The 15,110-nt window shown below is 41.6% G+C and overlaps 1 protein-coding gene across 3 annotated transcripts in view; it reads left to right on the forward strand.

Moving 5' to 3' along the window:
- Positions 1 to 15,110, forward strand: part of LOC110985545 (polypeptide N-acetylgalactosaminyltransferase 1-like) — a 66,382-nt gene that overhangs the window by 39,740 nt on the left and 11,532 nt on the right. For all 3 annotated transcript variants that reach the window (XM_022246632.2, XM_022246633.2, XM_087148289.1), the window contains exon 6: positions 2,270 to 2,440. In XM_022246632.2, the coding sequence (XP_022102324.1) occupies positions 2,270 to 2,440 (171 nt within the window). The remainder of the gene's footprint in view (positions 1 to 2,269; positions 2,441 to 15,110) is intronic.

Genomic DNA, 15,110 nt, shown 5'->3' on the forward strand with positions numbered 1-15,110 from the left:
AGTGTTTTCATGTGCCCCAGAGCACGCGCACCTCTTGGGATGCTACATGTAGTTGTGCAGATGAACCTTGGATGAGATTTCTATTAGTTGGTTCCACGGTATTCTGGTAATTGTGGAGATTGCCCAAATAAATTGCTTGCCTGGAGTTGCTTACCACCCCGGGGTAGCAGAAAATGTGTCGCCTCTTGCCGGGGGCAGATTCAACAGTCCCACACAAAACACTCCCGTTCTGCATTCATGTGTTCGGCTACTTGTGACAACACTCGCCAACCCGCCCACGCTGGCTTCGTCTTGCAAGGACAGTAACTGGAGAGCCTGTTCACGTATTGATCGGGAAATGATAGCTCCGAACACACAACAAATGGATATAGGAGAGAGACTGAAAGAAAGAAAAAACAAAACAAAAACAAAAAAGATACTGAGCAGCAGGGAAAAAAAAATTGTAAAAGGCTTCAGGGGAAACACTCGCGAATGTGTGTCTCAGCTTCCAGAACGATTTTCCTTGGGTTATTAACTTAAAGGGGTAGACTTGCAACATGCTCACACTGCCGCGCAAGTAGCCACATGTGTTTTGATAAATTTGCTTTTTACAAACAGTGGTGCATAAAGCATGATGGATGAAGTGAATTGGTGACTGAATATTGGTAATTTGAGTTGACAGTGTACTTAATACATCTCCATGTACATGTAATGTACTTCGCCGGCTCAGCAGTTGTAATTGATACTCTAAATGTGTGTCATCATGCATATTAATGCACTCGTACATACAGTGTATGTGTAAAGCACAACTTGCCATGTCTGTACAATGCTGTACTCATAGGTACTTCATATTTACAGGTCCTTCAGACTGCAGAGATTGCTTGTACATGTACCTTGTTACATGGACATGTATAACAGGATCCTTGCATCGGTGAAAGCAATGAATAAAGTTAGGATTTGGACGTAATATGCCCTTGTAAAATGTTGAGTGTTCTTTCAGCATGTTGACTGCTGTGCAAAGTTTCACAGCGCGTTCCCATTTGCCAAGCGTTGAATGCATGCACGATTAGGGTACATGTACCTTTTAGGTGTTTATTTGAGCATGAGCATTTTATGCCAGCAGCGTATTTATTGTGTTCTACCATGTCTGCCGGAACAGTTACAATAGCCTTTCATTTCCTATGAGTATACTCTTTGTGGCAGAATCCTGTATATCTGTTATTACGAGTACACTCATAGTCAACAGTTGACGTGTTAAAAACACTCTAACTTGTAACTTGTAAATGCTCAAGTCATAAGATTTTATTGCTGGCAACCATTCCTCTTCTAAGATACTGTGCACGATATGGGGCCAATGGGTACCCCCCACATGTCCAAGCCCTATACACATTCTGGACTATTGTCACCTAACACCCAACATAAAGAGGGGAGGGGGGGTCCTATCCGCCCCATATCTTGCATCATATGTCTTCTAAAGCTGATCAATGAGAACACATACATGTATATGCATGATACTTCCTCAATTTGATGGGGAATGTCAATGCCAGTTACATGTACCGGGTACATGTACCAGCAACTAGAGATCGAAAGAGGGTTGTCTCATTCACTGAGTCAGGCGACTGACAGTAGTATGACGGCTTGCCTTGTCTCCATGTCTTGGGGTCATAGGGAGACTCCAAGCAATGTCTGAGCATGCCCAAAACAACCATAAATCTATCAATGCTCCCTAATAATGTTTTGATGAGAAGTGTTTGTCTCTTGCAGTTTTCCTGGCGAGGATGCAGAGTGTTGTTAATTAATGACCTGTCTTGGATCCTTGTAATCAGAGCAGGTGGACATTTTCATCCTGTGTAGACAAGTTGCCAGTGGGAAAATGTGCACATTGTATTGTACACGTACGTGTTCTAGAATATATGTACATGTATGTCTGTGCCGCTTTAGAATCACATATGTTACACATATTGGCCTAATCCATCTTCTGTTCTGCGTGTAGTGGATCTGTCTTTGCCCTTGCATTGTCAAAGAAAGTTTTTTCCACAAAAAAGAAAGAAATATTTGGATTTGTTCACTTTGTAGTTCTACAGTATAGAAGTCTCTTTAGTTTCCATACATGTACCACTGAATATGAATTGATGAGTACAGATTTCCATATTGCTGAGGAGCACAGGTACTTTTCTTGCAGTCATCACTTCAACTCTGCTTCCAAAGGCTCTTTAAGCTGTTAGCATTGTGACTGTTTGTATTCAACCATCTCCATCTTTCTCTTTCTCATTTCTTTCCGTGCCCGCAGGAAAAATGTGGTCTGCCCTATCATTGACGTCATCAGCGACGAAAACTTTGCCTTTCACACCGGTTCCGACTTGACGTATGGCGGCTTTAACTGGAAACTGAACTTCCGCTGGTACCCTGTCCCACAGAGAGAGACAGATAGGCGGCACGGCGACAGAACGGAACCTCTAAGGTTGGTATGAGACATTCAGAAGAAACTTGGCACAAAGTTGGTAACAAACTCACCTCACAAAGTAATACAGTTTGCAAAGGAAAGTATTCCACTCCCAAATTCATACACATGCACGTACACACATCCTTACACAGCTATACTTGTGGGGTATTTCCTTTGTCTTGTGTACAAAACTCCCACACAACACGCAAACAAGTTCAAATCACTCCAATTTAAACCAAGTTCACTTTCCTGGGTTGAAATTTCGACCGTATGTCCCTTATATAAAACACTTCCGTTAGCGACAGATTTTTACCCATCAAAAAATTCCCCTTTTTGAGTCATTTCCAAATATCATTTTCGTGAAATCCTTGGTACCCCACAAGGTGAAAACTGGCCTTGTGGGGTACTTCCCATTGTTCCGGTATCCCACAAGGCACCATGTATAAGCGCTGTACCACTTACCTTACATACTTACTGTGGGCATTCTTTCCTTTTCGTGCAGTTAAGAAAACTGAGTGAAAATACCCTTTTTTCTTGAACTGTACAAGGTTTCCTTGACTATTCCTCTTCTTTGATGACCTCTACCCCGAAATGCCTCTGAACTTCGTTTTCAGAGAAGGGGAAACGTCCTGTGGACGTGTGTAAGTTCACAGAACGTCTTCCTTTCCTGCATCGTGTAGATATCTTTTGTTCACAAGTCCACACTAGGTATCTAAGGTTAGCACACGTGGATGGACGTGTGTGCTGGTACATCTACATCTAACTGCAGCTTGAGCGATTTCTTCTGGTAAAGCTGATCTACCCCAAGCAAAGCAGTTACAGTACTCACTGAACCGAGGAGTGTATAAATGCGCATGGGTCATGCTATAAGTTTGGGGTCCAGTGTGTGATATTTTTTCTCTCCTTGTTACTCTTGACCTGTGTAATGTGACTAGGGATGTATCGTTGAAATTGACTTTGTATTTATTCAGTCTTGGAAATGAAAGAGTGTGTTCTAAACCTACAAGTCCATATGCCAGATTTAACAGACTGGAGAACATTGGACCCCAAAGTTATAGAATGTCTCACATGTAAGCTTGTTTTTCCAAATTGCAAAGGAAGTGGGCAGGGTGTATATGATCGTACACGTGAGTTGTAATGCCACGGAACAGTCCAATGCTTGAACGTTCCACTCAGGAACACCTGCTGCATGTACATGTATTTCCAAATGGGAACAGTGGCCAATGCCTTAGAATGGCCAGTGTGAGAACAGCCTGTTCCTATCATGGGTATGATGGAAACACAGCCAATTCCCAGAGGGAACTCACAGGTGTTCCCGAAAGGAGCATTTCAGTTTGCCTTTTCAGAGGTTCCATCCCTCTGTGATAGAATTCACTGCAAACTTGTCAAAACTCTGTTCTGCTCGTGGAACCATATGTGTGTGCATGTACATGTACATCTCTGAATGCTGAGTACAGTGGAATGTACATGACATGACCATACACGCACCGATAGTACAGCTAAATCTGCTGTACAGTGTACGTGTATAATGTGCTGTGAACCTCCTGCATTCCATGCTCTGGACAAATTGGTATTAAGCAGAACAAGCGTGGGTTTTCACCAAGTTGTGTTTTAACTACATGTTGACCAGAATTGCATTCAGGGATGATCAACTCTTATGCTACATTTTGACATTTCTATAAAAGCTGCATAGCGTTCTTGTCAAACAGTGAAGATAAATTATGTTCCTGCATGCATGTAGAGATGTACGCTGCAGACGTGATTTTGGACAGGTCGTTATTTTCGCCTCGCTCACATTTTCATTTTTACTCAAGGTGACGCATTTCAGGTTCTTGCAGTGTCAGTAAACTGCGTTATTGGCTGCCTTCTTTTTCAGAATTGTATCTCTTTCCTGTAATGGAAAAAACGATATTATAAGCAGTGGAGTGAGTAATGCAGGCACAAGCCATTCAAGTCCAGCTTATCAGCTCGGATTGACTCAAATTAATGCAGCCAAGTTTCACAAAAACCTTCAGAGCTCCCTTCACTTTTTTCTCTGCCTTGCACAAACCTCGGCTCCCCGAGGCAGTGCCAGCTGCACCGAAGTTGCCAGTTCAAATTGCGTGTATCCGGGACACCTGACGAAGAGCGGGGTATTCACATGCGATGTCCATGAACGAATCAGCTTCTTTATCAACCTCGCCAATCCTAATCTGATAGCGCGGTGCCCGCTTCTGTTTTTCATGTGGCATTGAAAGGGCACACGCACGTGCAAGAGCCCCTGCAGAGTGCAGGTGGCAAATCACTCTGTCTCCAACTTCATCGTGGCCATATCCCTTGGGTGGGTTTTGATACATGTGTGTGCTGGTGGAGAAGTTGAAAAATAAATCTTTGTGAAAATATGTCTCGCTGCTCTGTGAGATTGACCTATGTGTATTTTCACAGAGGTTGGACTGCTCACCAATACCATCATTATTAATCAGTATAAACCGTAACACCAATCTTGGTTGTTGACCCATAGCGAGCCATGTAGCAGCAGAGATTCTTTTCTCCATTGTCGAGACAAGGAGTGAAAAAAAACCACTTCAGTCCCTCCCTTTTGTGTATTGGAAGCTGGACATTTGTTCATCTCCAGCGGCATCCCTTGCCAAGTAACAATGGCTCGACTGTCTATCGGTACAACTTCTAGGGGCATGCTGAAATGGCTCTAAAGACTATTGTGAGCTTACACGAGGGCCCTCATCAGGCAAGTACAAGTGGCTGCAATTTATTGGCCACCGGTTGGTTATCCCCGGTATCCTGTGCAAAATACATGTACATGTACATTCAGATAAAATTCACCAGTGGTCACCCGGTGACAGTCCAAAAGAAATTGACGTTTTACATGCATGCCGACTCCCCATTTTAGTCCAATATAGGACATGTATAAATACATACACATGTACACGAGATGGATCAGGCCAAGAATGGGTTCAAAGAATGCTCTGCATCATGGATGGGCATGTTAGCTTGGCTCTCCGTGCATACATTATTTACATGTACAAGTACGAGTAAACGTATCACTTTTTCATTTCATATGACATTGTAACGTGGCGTTTGTGCACAAATGTGTCATACTTGGGTCACTGTGGTATGAGAACATTGGTACATGTACATGTATGCATAGATCAGATATATGTATTTGTGTACAGTACAGTACATGTATGTATATTGATTGTGAACTCTAGCGGTACATGTACATGTACAGTTTACAATATGTAAATTGTTGCAGTGAACTTACATGTATGACAGCTTTTCTGATATTTCCAATTTCCTGGAGCTGCATCAGTTGCATACTGTACTTCTCAGCTTTCATTTGCGGTGTGCTTTATAGAGTAATAAATGGTTTTAAGTTTGTTGTTTTTTTCCCCTCAATTCACGAAATTTGTCGTCCCGAACTTTCACATGTACATTATTCTGTTTTGGTTTGAACCAGCCTTGCCACTTAAGTCTGGTATTGCTTTGATTTACATCAGTCCAATACTCTTATACAGATTTTCATGTCATGATGCTGCATCACAGTGTTCGCGTACTGTACATCACAATGCTCATTGCTGTATTATTTCACCCCGTGGACGAGCCCCTCACGGAATCGACGCTTTTTTCCCCCCCCGAGCAAGCGAGAACTGGTTTGGAATTTCCAGCTCGCTGGGGTTTTCCTTTTGTGGCATGTGATCAAATCCTGATATTGTAACCAACACAAAACTCACAAGTTTCTTTTTTTTTAATCGGAGAAATGTCACCTGAGTGCATTGGCCGCCTCTCACCAGAACTGGCACAGGTGCAGGAAGCTGTGCCGTACCTCAGAGAAAATGACCAAGACTGTATTATACACAAGACATCAGTCAGTAGTGCATATGAATACATTTATGTCATTTTGGTATGTTGAAGTAAATAGTCAAGACATTTGAGATATTTATTGCCAAAACATTGTTTGCAAGGAACTTTTCCAGAAGGCTGCGAGAAACATCTGATTGGAATAATACACAAAAAAATTTGTTTATATGGTGAATAAATTGGGCATACCTGTACATGTATAAACATGTGCAAATACAATGTATGATGGAAGTAGAGCAGGGATCTACATCAAAATAACAAACGCTACTTGAATATTTTGGTTCTCCTTTTTTATTCGTGTGTCTTGAGCAGTCCTTGTTTTTCGCAAAACCAGCAAGAAGCACCGTCAGCCACTAGCAGGCTTTTAATGTTCAACCACTTCAATATCTCATGTGGCCCCGCTACCGTAAACTACAGTCCGTAACTCATTTCAATTTCAAATGTAATTTTCTAAAGTGGCCAGGCCAGTGCTGGTGTTGTGCAGATAGATGCATTAATCTAATGGTTAGGCCTTTAATCACAAGGGGGAACAGCGCAGGCCTAATTTACAGTTAGGCCAGAGGTTTGCCCGCACGGGGTAATATCAGTCCCAGGCATTTGAAAAGGGGACAGAGAAGTTTGCCGGCAACAATTTATTTTTTTCATCCCTGTTTTAACTCATGTTTGACCTATACTGATTTTGAAATATCAGCATTTCTGTTGCCATATTTTAAAAATACAAAAGGAACTTTGTACATGTATCCTTTAAACCCACTTTCTTTGTCCTGATTTTGTTTCAAAAGTGCCTTGGTTCCTTTTTTACTAGCATCCCTGCATTGCTTTAAAATCTCCTTGTGCATGTACCCATGAATGGTACACGAATGCGTTAATGTATTTCTCTATTAAGACAGCGACCTGAATGTTCAGGAGGTAATCCAGCCTACCGTAAGCAAAGCCGATCAGTTTGGCTGCACTTGTGCAACAATATTGGTGAACATCAAGACGGGACAAAAATAGACAGCTAGGACTTCCAGGATCTAAGAAAACAGGGCGATACCGTACACATCTTAGCCTTACAGCAAATTGCCTTCAAGCATTTGTTCCTGCGAGAGTTGAGCTTCTGCAAATACACACCGAGTACTTGCCCAGCTTCGTTGTGCAAATGGCGGCACTGCGAGAATTAGTCATGTATGGGCTGATAGACATTCTCTTGTTGATACAATACATGAGCAACTCCGCCGGTGTGAAGAATGCATGTGCACAGGTGCGTCAGTAGCAGTCAGTTGAAAGTGAATTGTGGAATGCTTTTTTTTACAGATCACGAGTTGACTGTAGCTTTTTTTCTTGCAGAAAAAAGTGTGCAGTGAGTGGCTGTCTTTACAATTACGTACATGTAACTGGGGTTCTGATCGTCAGCTGTCCCATTTTCAATCTCCCGTGGTTTTTGTTGTTACGGTCACTTGAGGTTTGTGTGTGCGTGCCATGCACTGAGCATGTCCGTAGAAAAAATATATACGTGTACTAGTACATGTAGTTTAGCTTGACTTGTTGGTGAAATAAGCTTCGTGAAAAAATGGTGTATTCAGTTTTCGTAAAATCAGTCTCAAAATGAGGGCAAGATATTTGTAAAAAATCCTCTGAAGGCTTGGAAAGAGAGAGAGAAAAAAACAGACACTGCAATCAAATACATACATTGTAGGAGCTCGCCCTGTTCTGTGGTGTTACATGAATAAACATGTACTGTGTGTGTAAATAGAGGTTTGGAATTGAAGGGTAAAACTGCAATACACTCCGAGGCAGTTCCTAACAAATTTCTTTTTGGGGGGCGGGGATCGGCAAATATTTTCTTCCCTGGAGAATTGGGAAAAGCTGTATCCTTTTAGGGCCTTTCTCCGTGGTTTGGCTAAATTTGAAGGCGCAAAAGTCCCATAAAGCCACATTTTCTGTATGATGAAAAAAAATGAATCCAATTTGTCCTGTCATATGGGGGACTCACAGAACACCGCACATGAAGCAAAAGTGTATGAGTATGACGATATGGCAAGCAAGTACCGGTACGCGAGATTTTCTCATTGAAAATTTCTGCCAGATTGAGTCCAATTTAAGTCAGAATTCAGTTCCATTCAAAGCAACCCTTCTTTTGACACCCCTACCCCAAGCAAAGGAGAAGCTCTAGAAGTCGCTTCTAGTCTGCATCTAGGTACTTTTTCATCAAGGTTCATGTGGCAACAACCTTCCCTTTTGTCTGAAAAACATCTCTCAGATCGAATCAAGAGAGATGGAGGGTACAAATTAACTTTCCCGCCAGGGAAACCATTTATAAAGAGCAGGAAAGGGGAGGGAATTGTCAATATCATTATTCAACGAAGCCTGCAATACTGACCTCCAGGACAAACCTTTTGGATGGATTCCTCGCAACTGAGGACTTTCTTCCAAGCTATCACTTGGAGCCTTGCAAGTATGCCGTTTCGGGGGTTTTTCCCAATAGTTGAATATACATGTACATGTACAGAATGTGCATACATGTACATGTACAGTATTCGTACATGTATCCCCTGTATGTACGCTTTTTTAATACCAATATGGTACATGTCCAACAGGCCCTTTCCAATTACCACATACATGTAAATGCGCAAAATGCACTGGTGCATACATTTTGTTCATGTACATGTATACACCTGTAAAGGTATAAACAGTGCCTTGTCTGAAACTCGACAGATGCACTGGTGCAGAAGGCGGTCAAGGTACGTATTCAGAGCGTGAAAACCATTCCCACCTGATTGCAGCCTCCAGCAATATCGCCTTCAAGGTGCAAGAGTAAGTTGCTGCAGCCTGTGCGAGTTGGGTGAGGGAAGGAAAATTTCAAAAGGGAAATAACGAAGCCCGAGAGATCTGTCCCAATCTGTACCGTACGAGAAATGTCGGTTAAGGCAGGTGCATGAAACTCCTTTGGAACTTTTGGCCTACAAATGTACGCACGTTACAGTATGTGCACAATTTAGTTACAAGGACAAAATTATCTTTCAAGTTAAGGTTTGTACATTAAGTTCATGTACATGTACAAATGTACATGATTGGGAGGGATGGAGTAAGAGATGGATAGGATGATGGAGGGGTGGAGTCGGATATGGATGGAAAGATAAGGTGGATGTGGGATTGGAGATACATGTACCTTGGCTACATGTAATCCTATTTGATGCTGGACTTTGATTGGCAGTACACCTGTACTTGTGCGGTACATGTACATGTATGTTTCAGTGCCTGCGTTATACATGCACATATACTGTACTCACTGTGAATTAAGACAGTGGTGTTTCTCCCAGTTTTTAAATCAATGATATTTGTGATGGGCGGTCTGTACATGTACATGCCGCTGCTAACAAGTTGTTGTGTACTGGTAAGGCAGATCCAGTATGCGAATTTTACTGGAAACATGACATCAAATTTGCTGTTACTCCTGTATGTAAGATGTAGAAAGATGAGTGTACTGATGCGTAAAAGACTAGCTTTAGAGAAATGATAACATTTTTTTTAGTCAGAGACCGTGGAGATGTACATGTACAGTGTACATGTAAACATTCCGGTATACTGGTACATGTATGTGACTTGTAAATGTTTGCAAATCATCATAAAACTGTTCAGCTAATTCTAAGTTTCTTTTAAGAACGCCAAAAAAAATACACTTTGATGTTTACTGCATCTGAGTGTTGTTTTTAACGTACTCGTATGTTCTGAATGAATAAATTGGGTACCCTACCATTCATGTGCGGTGGAGTTTGAAGAGTTCATTAACTCAGATCCTATAGAGTTTGTGTGTGGCAAATCGTATTGAACTGAGAAAATCGTGTACATCTGCATGTATAGTACCTGCATGTACGTGTATGTAAGGAAGCCCATGTACATATGTACCTGTTTAAAACTGCTGTATTTTCTTAGAACCACACAAGTCACAAAAAAAAGATAAGTTTCCACAGTGTTACCGCAAACCTTCCATGCTTTAAGTATGGGCTGTTATATGTAGGTTTAATACAGGCTGTCAAAAATGACAGCGCAATTCTATTCTTCTTGTTTTTTTCCCCACTCGGCGGAGTACATGTAATTGCATTGATTCTACCCTGCAAAGTTCTGCTCGGACCTGGGGGACACAGAGGGGATTGGGCGGATGAGTCGAAGCCAGTTCTTCCAGTCAGTCGTATCCAAGGCCCTCCTCCTCACTTTGCCTTGAGGACCTCTGTTCATGTTATTTCAGCCTGACGGGGCTCCCTTTTACCTTGGGACAGGCAGGATGCATCACCACGGCAACAGCGACCTTACTATTCTGGGGTTATTGATTTCCGCGTCCAGATTTTATTCAATAATTTATCAGGGTGGCAGCCCTGTTTTTTTTTCTTTTCCCCCACGCCGTCTTGCCCGCGTTGGTTTTGCATAATTTAATCGATGCATGATGGGGGCAAATCTAGATGTTATCTGTCATTCTGTGTCATGCCTGGAGGTTACCCCCAGCCCCCCCCCAAAGGAAAGTTAAGGCCGGAATCCTGTAGGGACTCTGGAGGCCAGCAGGTAATCATGGAGGCTTGGCTAGTCTCTTTTCAAGTCCACTCATGCAGGGCAGAGATCAGCCAATCAACTGGCATCCAATAATGTGGGCAATCAAGCAGTAGCATGCTTCAGTTGCTTCTTGTGAAGGGTTAAGGGCCTCATTGATTTTGCAAATGGTTGAACCACAGGTCCAAGCTACTGTACATGTACAGCGCTCAGAAAAGAATCCTTTATTATTATCTATGCATAAACAAGTAACATTGATTTATAGTTTTCCAAGCTTAACCAGCCCACCATGAGAATTTAAATCAGCGGTCAGCTACATGTAATTTCGACTAACTGTGGCATCCCAATTCACTATTTCAAATTGAATATTTTTTGTCTTACTACAGAGTGCAAAATCAGGCCAGAGTACAGTTCTTGTGTCAAAACGACTGGCTTTACTTAATTAAACCTAGGGAGCAGTCTCCAGACGAGTTCTAAATACATGTAACTGGTAATCAGCAAGCTGAAGTCTTCCCTCTCCACAAGTTGCCTCCCAAATCATGAATGCTTAGCCTAGCAGTGTGCATGTACATTTGGACGGTGCCACTGAAAACCCCGAACTGTACTGGTACCATACCTGTATGCACCTGTGCATTGCAGAAATGACTTTCGCCTCGGTTGAGTCAATCTTAATTTCAGCATACATGTGGGGGGGGGGCCACAGACACTGTACAGTGTACGTAATATTTCTCAAGAACTACCTTTATTGTTCTTGGCACACTTTGTGCATACCAGTCGTCTACACATACTGTTTTGATGATTCACACCCAGCCGGTTATTTATGCAGGAACATATTATACAAATATTGACTGCTTCGAGTGGTATAGTAAAACTAGCCTCCCGAGGTGATCCATGGAGCATCCTATTTGTCTCGGGAAAATAGAATGCTCCATGGATCACCTCGGGAGGCTAGTTTTACTGTACCGTGAGATAAAGCAGTCAATATTTGTTTTATAACACCCCCCCACAGATTCTGCAGAATTTAAGCTAAAAATCAAACTGGAATTTACATTCATCAAATTTAATTGAAGAACTCCAAGCGGAACAGCAACGTTTAAATACAATCATTAACCAATGTTGTTCGCTATGAACCGAAATGCAGGTACATGCCTATGCCTTCTTTGCTACGGATATATTTCATTGGTTGATACAGGTATATAGTTCTTTTTCAGAACGAGGCTGCATGGTATAGTCTTTTTGAAGCGGTGGTATAAAAATAGTAAAACTAACAAGCGTCACATGACACATTTTCGGCCAATTAAGATACAGAATCTGTGGATGAGGTGTTATTTAACATTAATATCTACTCTTTAATGTTCCTTAAGATCGAAGCAATCTTAAAATGTTACATCTGTGAAGACTCTAACCAGTATAGAAATTACATTGCAGGACGATTGCCCCTGACAGTGCTGTTGTTAAAGTTCTTCATTTTGTTTGTGGGAAAAACTCTTGATCCAATCAAACTGTGCATTGTCCTTGCATTTGCTCATAAATTTCCTTCCATTCAGCATATTTCTTAGGCAGAATCCTGCAAGCTTACAGTCACCCTGGGGAGATGGTTTGGTTCCTGGCTATCCACTCAGAAGGCCATTGTTTATTGCCATGCCATTTGTATTTTCCGATTTGGTATATTCTGTGGAGTGCAGAGTGAATGTACATGTACAATGTACGTGTACATGTACTGTATATGATGTATACACAGTACATGTACATGTACCGTTTGCATAGCAAGCATAGAGACATGAAAAGGCCTGCAGGTGAAGTAGAATCAATCCACAAAGTGTACAAGGAGTGGAAAAAGTGAGATTTTCCTACCAGATTTTCCTACCTGCTTAATGCGGATTGTAATTTGTAGCAAACCAAACCAAAACTAAACACAACTATGCTCTTTGGCTGAAAATGCATGCTTCTAAAGTAAACAATATTCCCTGTAGAAAACTATGCACAGTGCCTTTCGGTTTGAGGGAGAGAAGAACATGGAAAAAAAATTAAAAATCTGGACAAGAAATGCCTTGTCTACAATTACATACGTACATATATATTCTTTGGAAAAGCCCTAAACAAAAGCAAAGAACCGAGTATATACATGTAAACAGTATTAACCCTAACAGTCCTCAATCCTTCACCTGTTGGAGGATTGAGGACTGTTAGGGTTAACATGTAAGTACTAGTACATGTATTTCTGTTCATTCTTGTTCATTTCCAGTCACAAAGCTGCTTAGTATTCTTTGCATGAAAATCACAGTAACTCATGTTCACATGTACATGCACATGCGTACGCACTCGGCATAGACCATGCAGGTGGTTAAATGAAAAATTTGCTGTTGGGGGACAGAACTGGGTCAATGTAATATTCAGTGTTATGTGTGTGTGTCGTGATCTGTGGGAAGCAGAGATAGATCTGTAGACAGTGCAGTAATCAGCAATAAAGATGACTGGGTTCCTTACGTTATGCTTCCTGAAGGCACATGAATCCTAATGCATTTACTGGTAGTAGATTTACATGTGTATGATGAAGCACAAGGTTTTGATTGGAACTAATTCTCCATTCGTGAAGAGTGAATCATTTTGCATTGTGTAAAATAACAAGATTTCATTTGAATGGGGCAGTGGGTTGAGCCCCCTCTGAGAAAAACCAAAATGTACTCGGGCCCATATCCTCAAAAAAGGAGATGCAAACAAAATGCAGTCACACGTACCAGTATATATTAAGGGTGTTTATGGGGCCCACTCATCTGTTTTAATGTTAACGGTAGTTGTTAATTGCGTTAATAGGCATTAATTGCACACTACAGGCTTTCAATCCAGGTTGAACTCTATCCTGGGTGAACCCATGACTGCCCTGGGTTGAAAATCTGATTTTTTAACCCCGCGCTCACTTCAGCATTGTTTCACACTTATTTCACGCAAAGTGAGCAGATAGGGGTGAGTTCAACAAGCATGAACAATTTCCAACCTGGGCTGAAAACTCTCAACCCTGGTCCAGAAGAGGGTTGAGTTCAACCCAGAATTAAATTTGCAGTCAATCTCACGGTTGATGCGCAGGGTTGGCGTGGGGTCGAAAATTTTCAAGTGAATTCGTCACCAGTTTTCAGCCCTGTCTAGTATGGCAAGGCCCACTATATTGGGATAAATTTGTCAGTGGGGGCTCACCAAAGTACCCATAGTCGGGTTCGGATGCCACTAAACAAAGGTTGTCCTCTCAGTTTGGTGCCGGCCATGGAACAGTACAGCCAGGAGGAAAGTAGCCCAAAACATGGCTGCGTACATGTACGCACATTGTACACTTTACATGTTTATGTACATGTTCATGGAGTACCCTAAATTCCTGCATGCAAATATTCGAGCATCCAACTTTCTCCTTGTGAAACTCTTGAATGAACCAACGTTAATTCACTGTCGATGATGGATCGTCACTTTGGTGCATTTCTTTCTGCAGCTGCATGTATGTGTGAATTAAAAGCTTTTCCAGTAAGAATTTGGGAAAAATGTGTGCAGAGCATAATGTTTTACTTCACAGACTAAAAGCAAAAATGAACTGATTGAAATTGTCTAGAAAATCGATAAATGATCGCTGTTTGCTCACGATCGGTGTTGGATGTCGGACGCAGGCACTGATGATGACTTGGTCAAATTTGCCAATTACTGAGGCCGTTATAAAAAGCATTGCACACCTTATATTTTGAGATTTCCCTTGCCGACGATGGGCACGGATTAAGCAGCACTGTACGGGTTTTGTCATAATATCCAGATCAGTTACTCACATTAATTATGCTAATGACTTACATATTTGAAAAAACAAAAATTCATGCTGAACTGTAACTTGAAACGGAATCGACAAAAGTTAAGACCTACATGTACATGTAGGTGAACAAAAAAGAGACAGTTATGGAAAATCAAGCTATATGGTTGATTTTCCTCAAACTGCATCACTGCATCAAAGCATTTAATACAAAAAATAATTCCTTATTCAAGAGACACTAAATGGCAGATTTTTAGAAGTAGGGTATCTCCAATACCCCATAAAGTGACGTTTGCGACGTACGTGCACAAATTTTGGTGATGTAAGTTTTACTACAGCCGATCTGACTCGTTTGCAGACGGCGTTATTCCCGCTTCTTCGGTGACATCCGATGTTCTTCATAATATTGTTACTTGTAGGATTTTTAGTCAAACTTTCAACCACTGAGCCATTAGAAATTTAGTTTATTTACATGTAAGAACAAATTTTGGTCAAAGTGCTTAGTGCACGAATGATGGTGACTCGTGG

This window comes from Acanthaster planci, linkage group LG17 (assembly GCF_054643075.1).
Source record: "Acanthaster planci isolate LZ-2023a linkage group LG17, COTS_SCS, whole genome shotgun sequence".
NCBI lineage: Eukaryota > Metazoa > Echinodermata > Asteroidea > Valvatida > Acanthasteridae > Acanthaster > Acanthaster planci.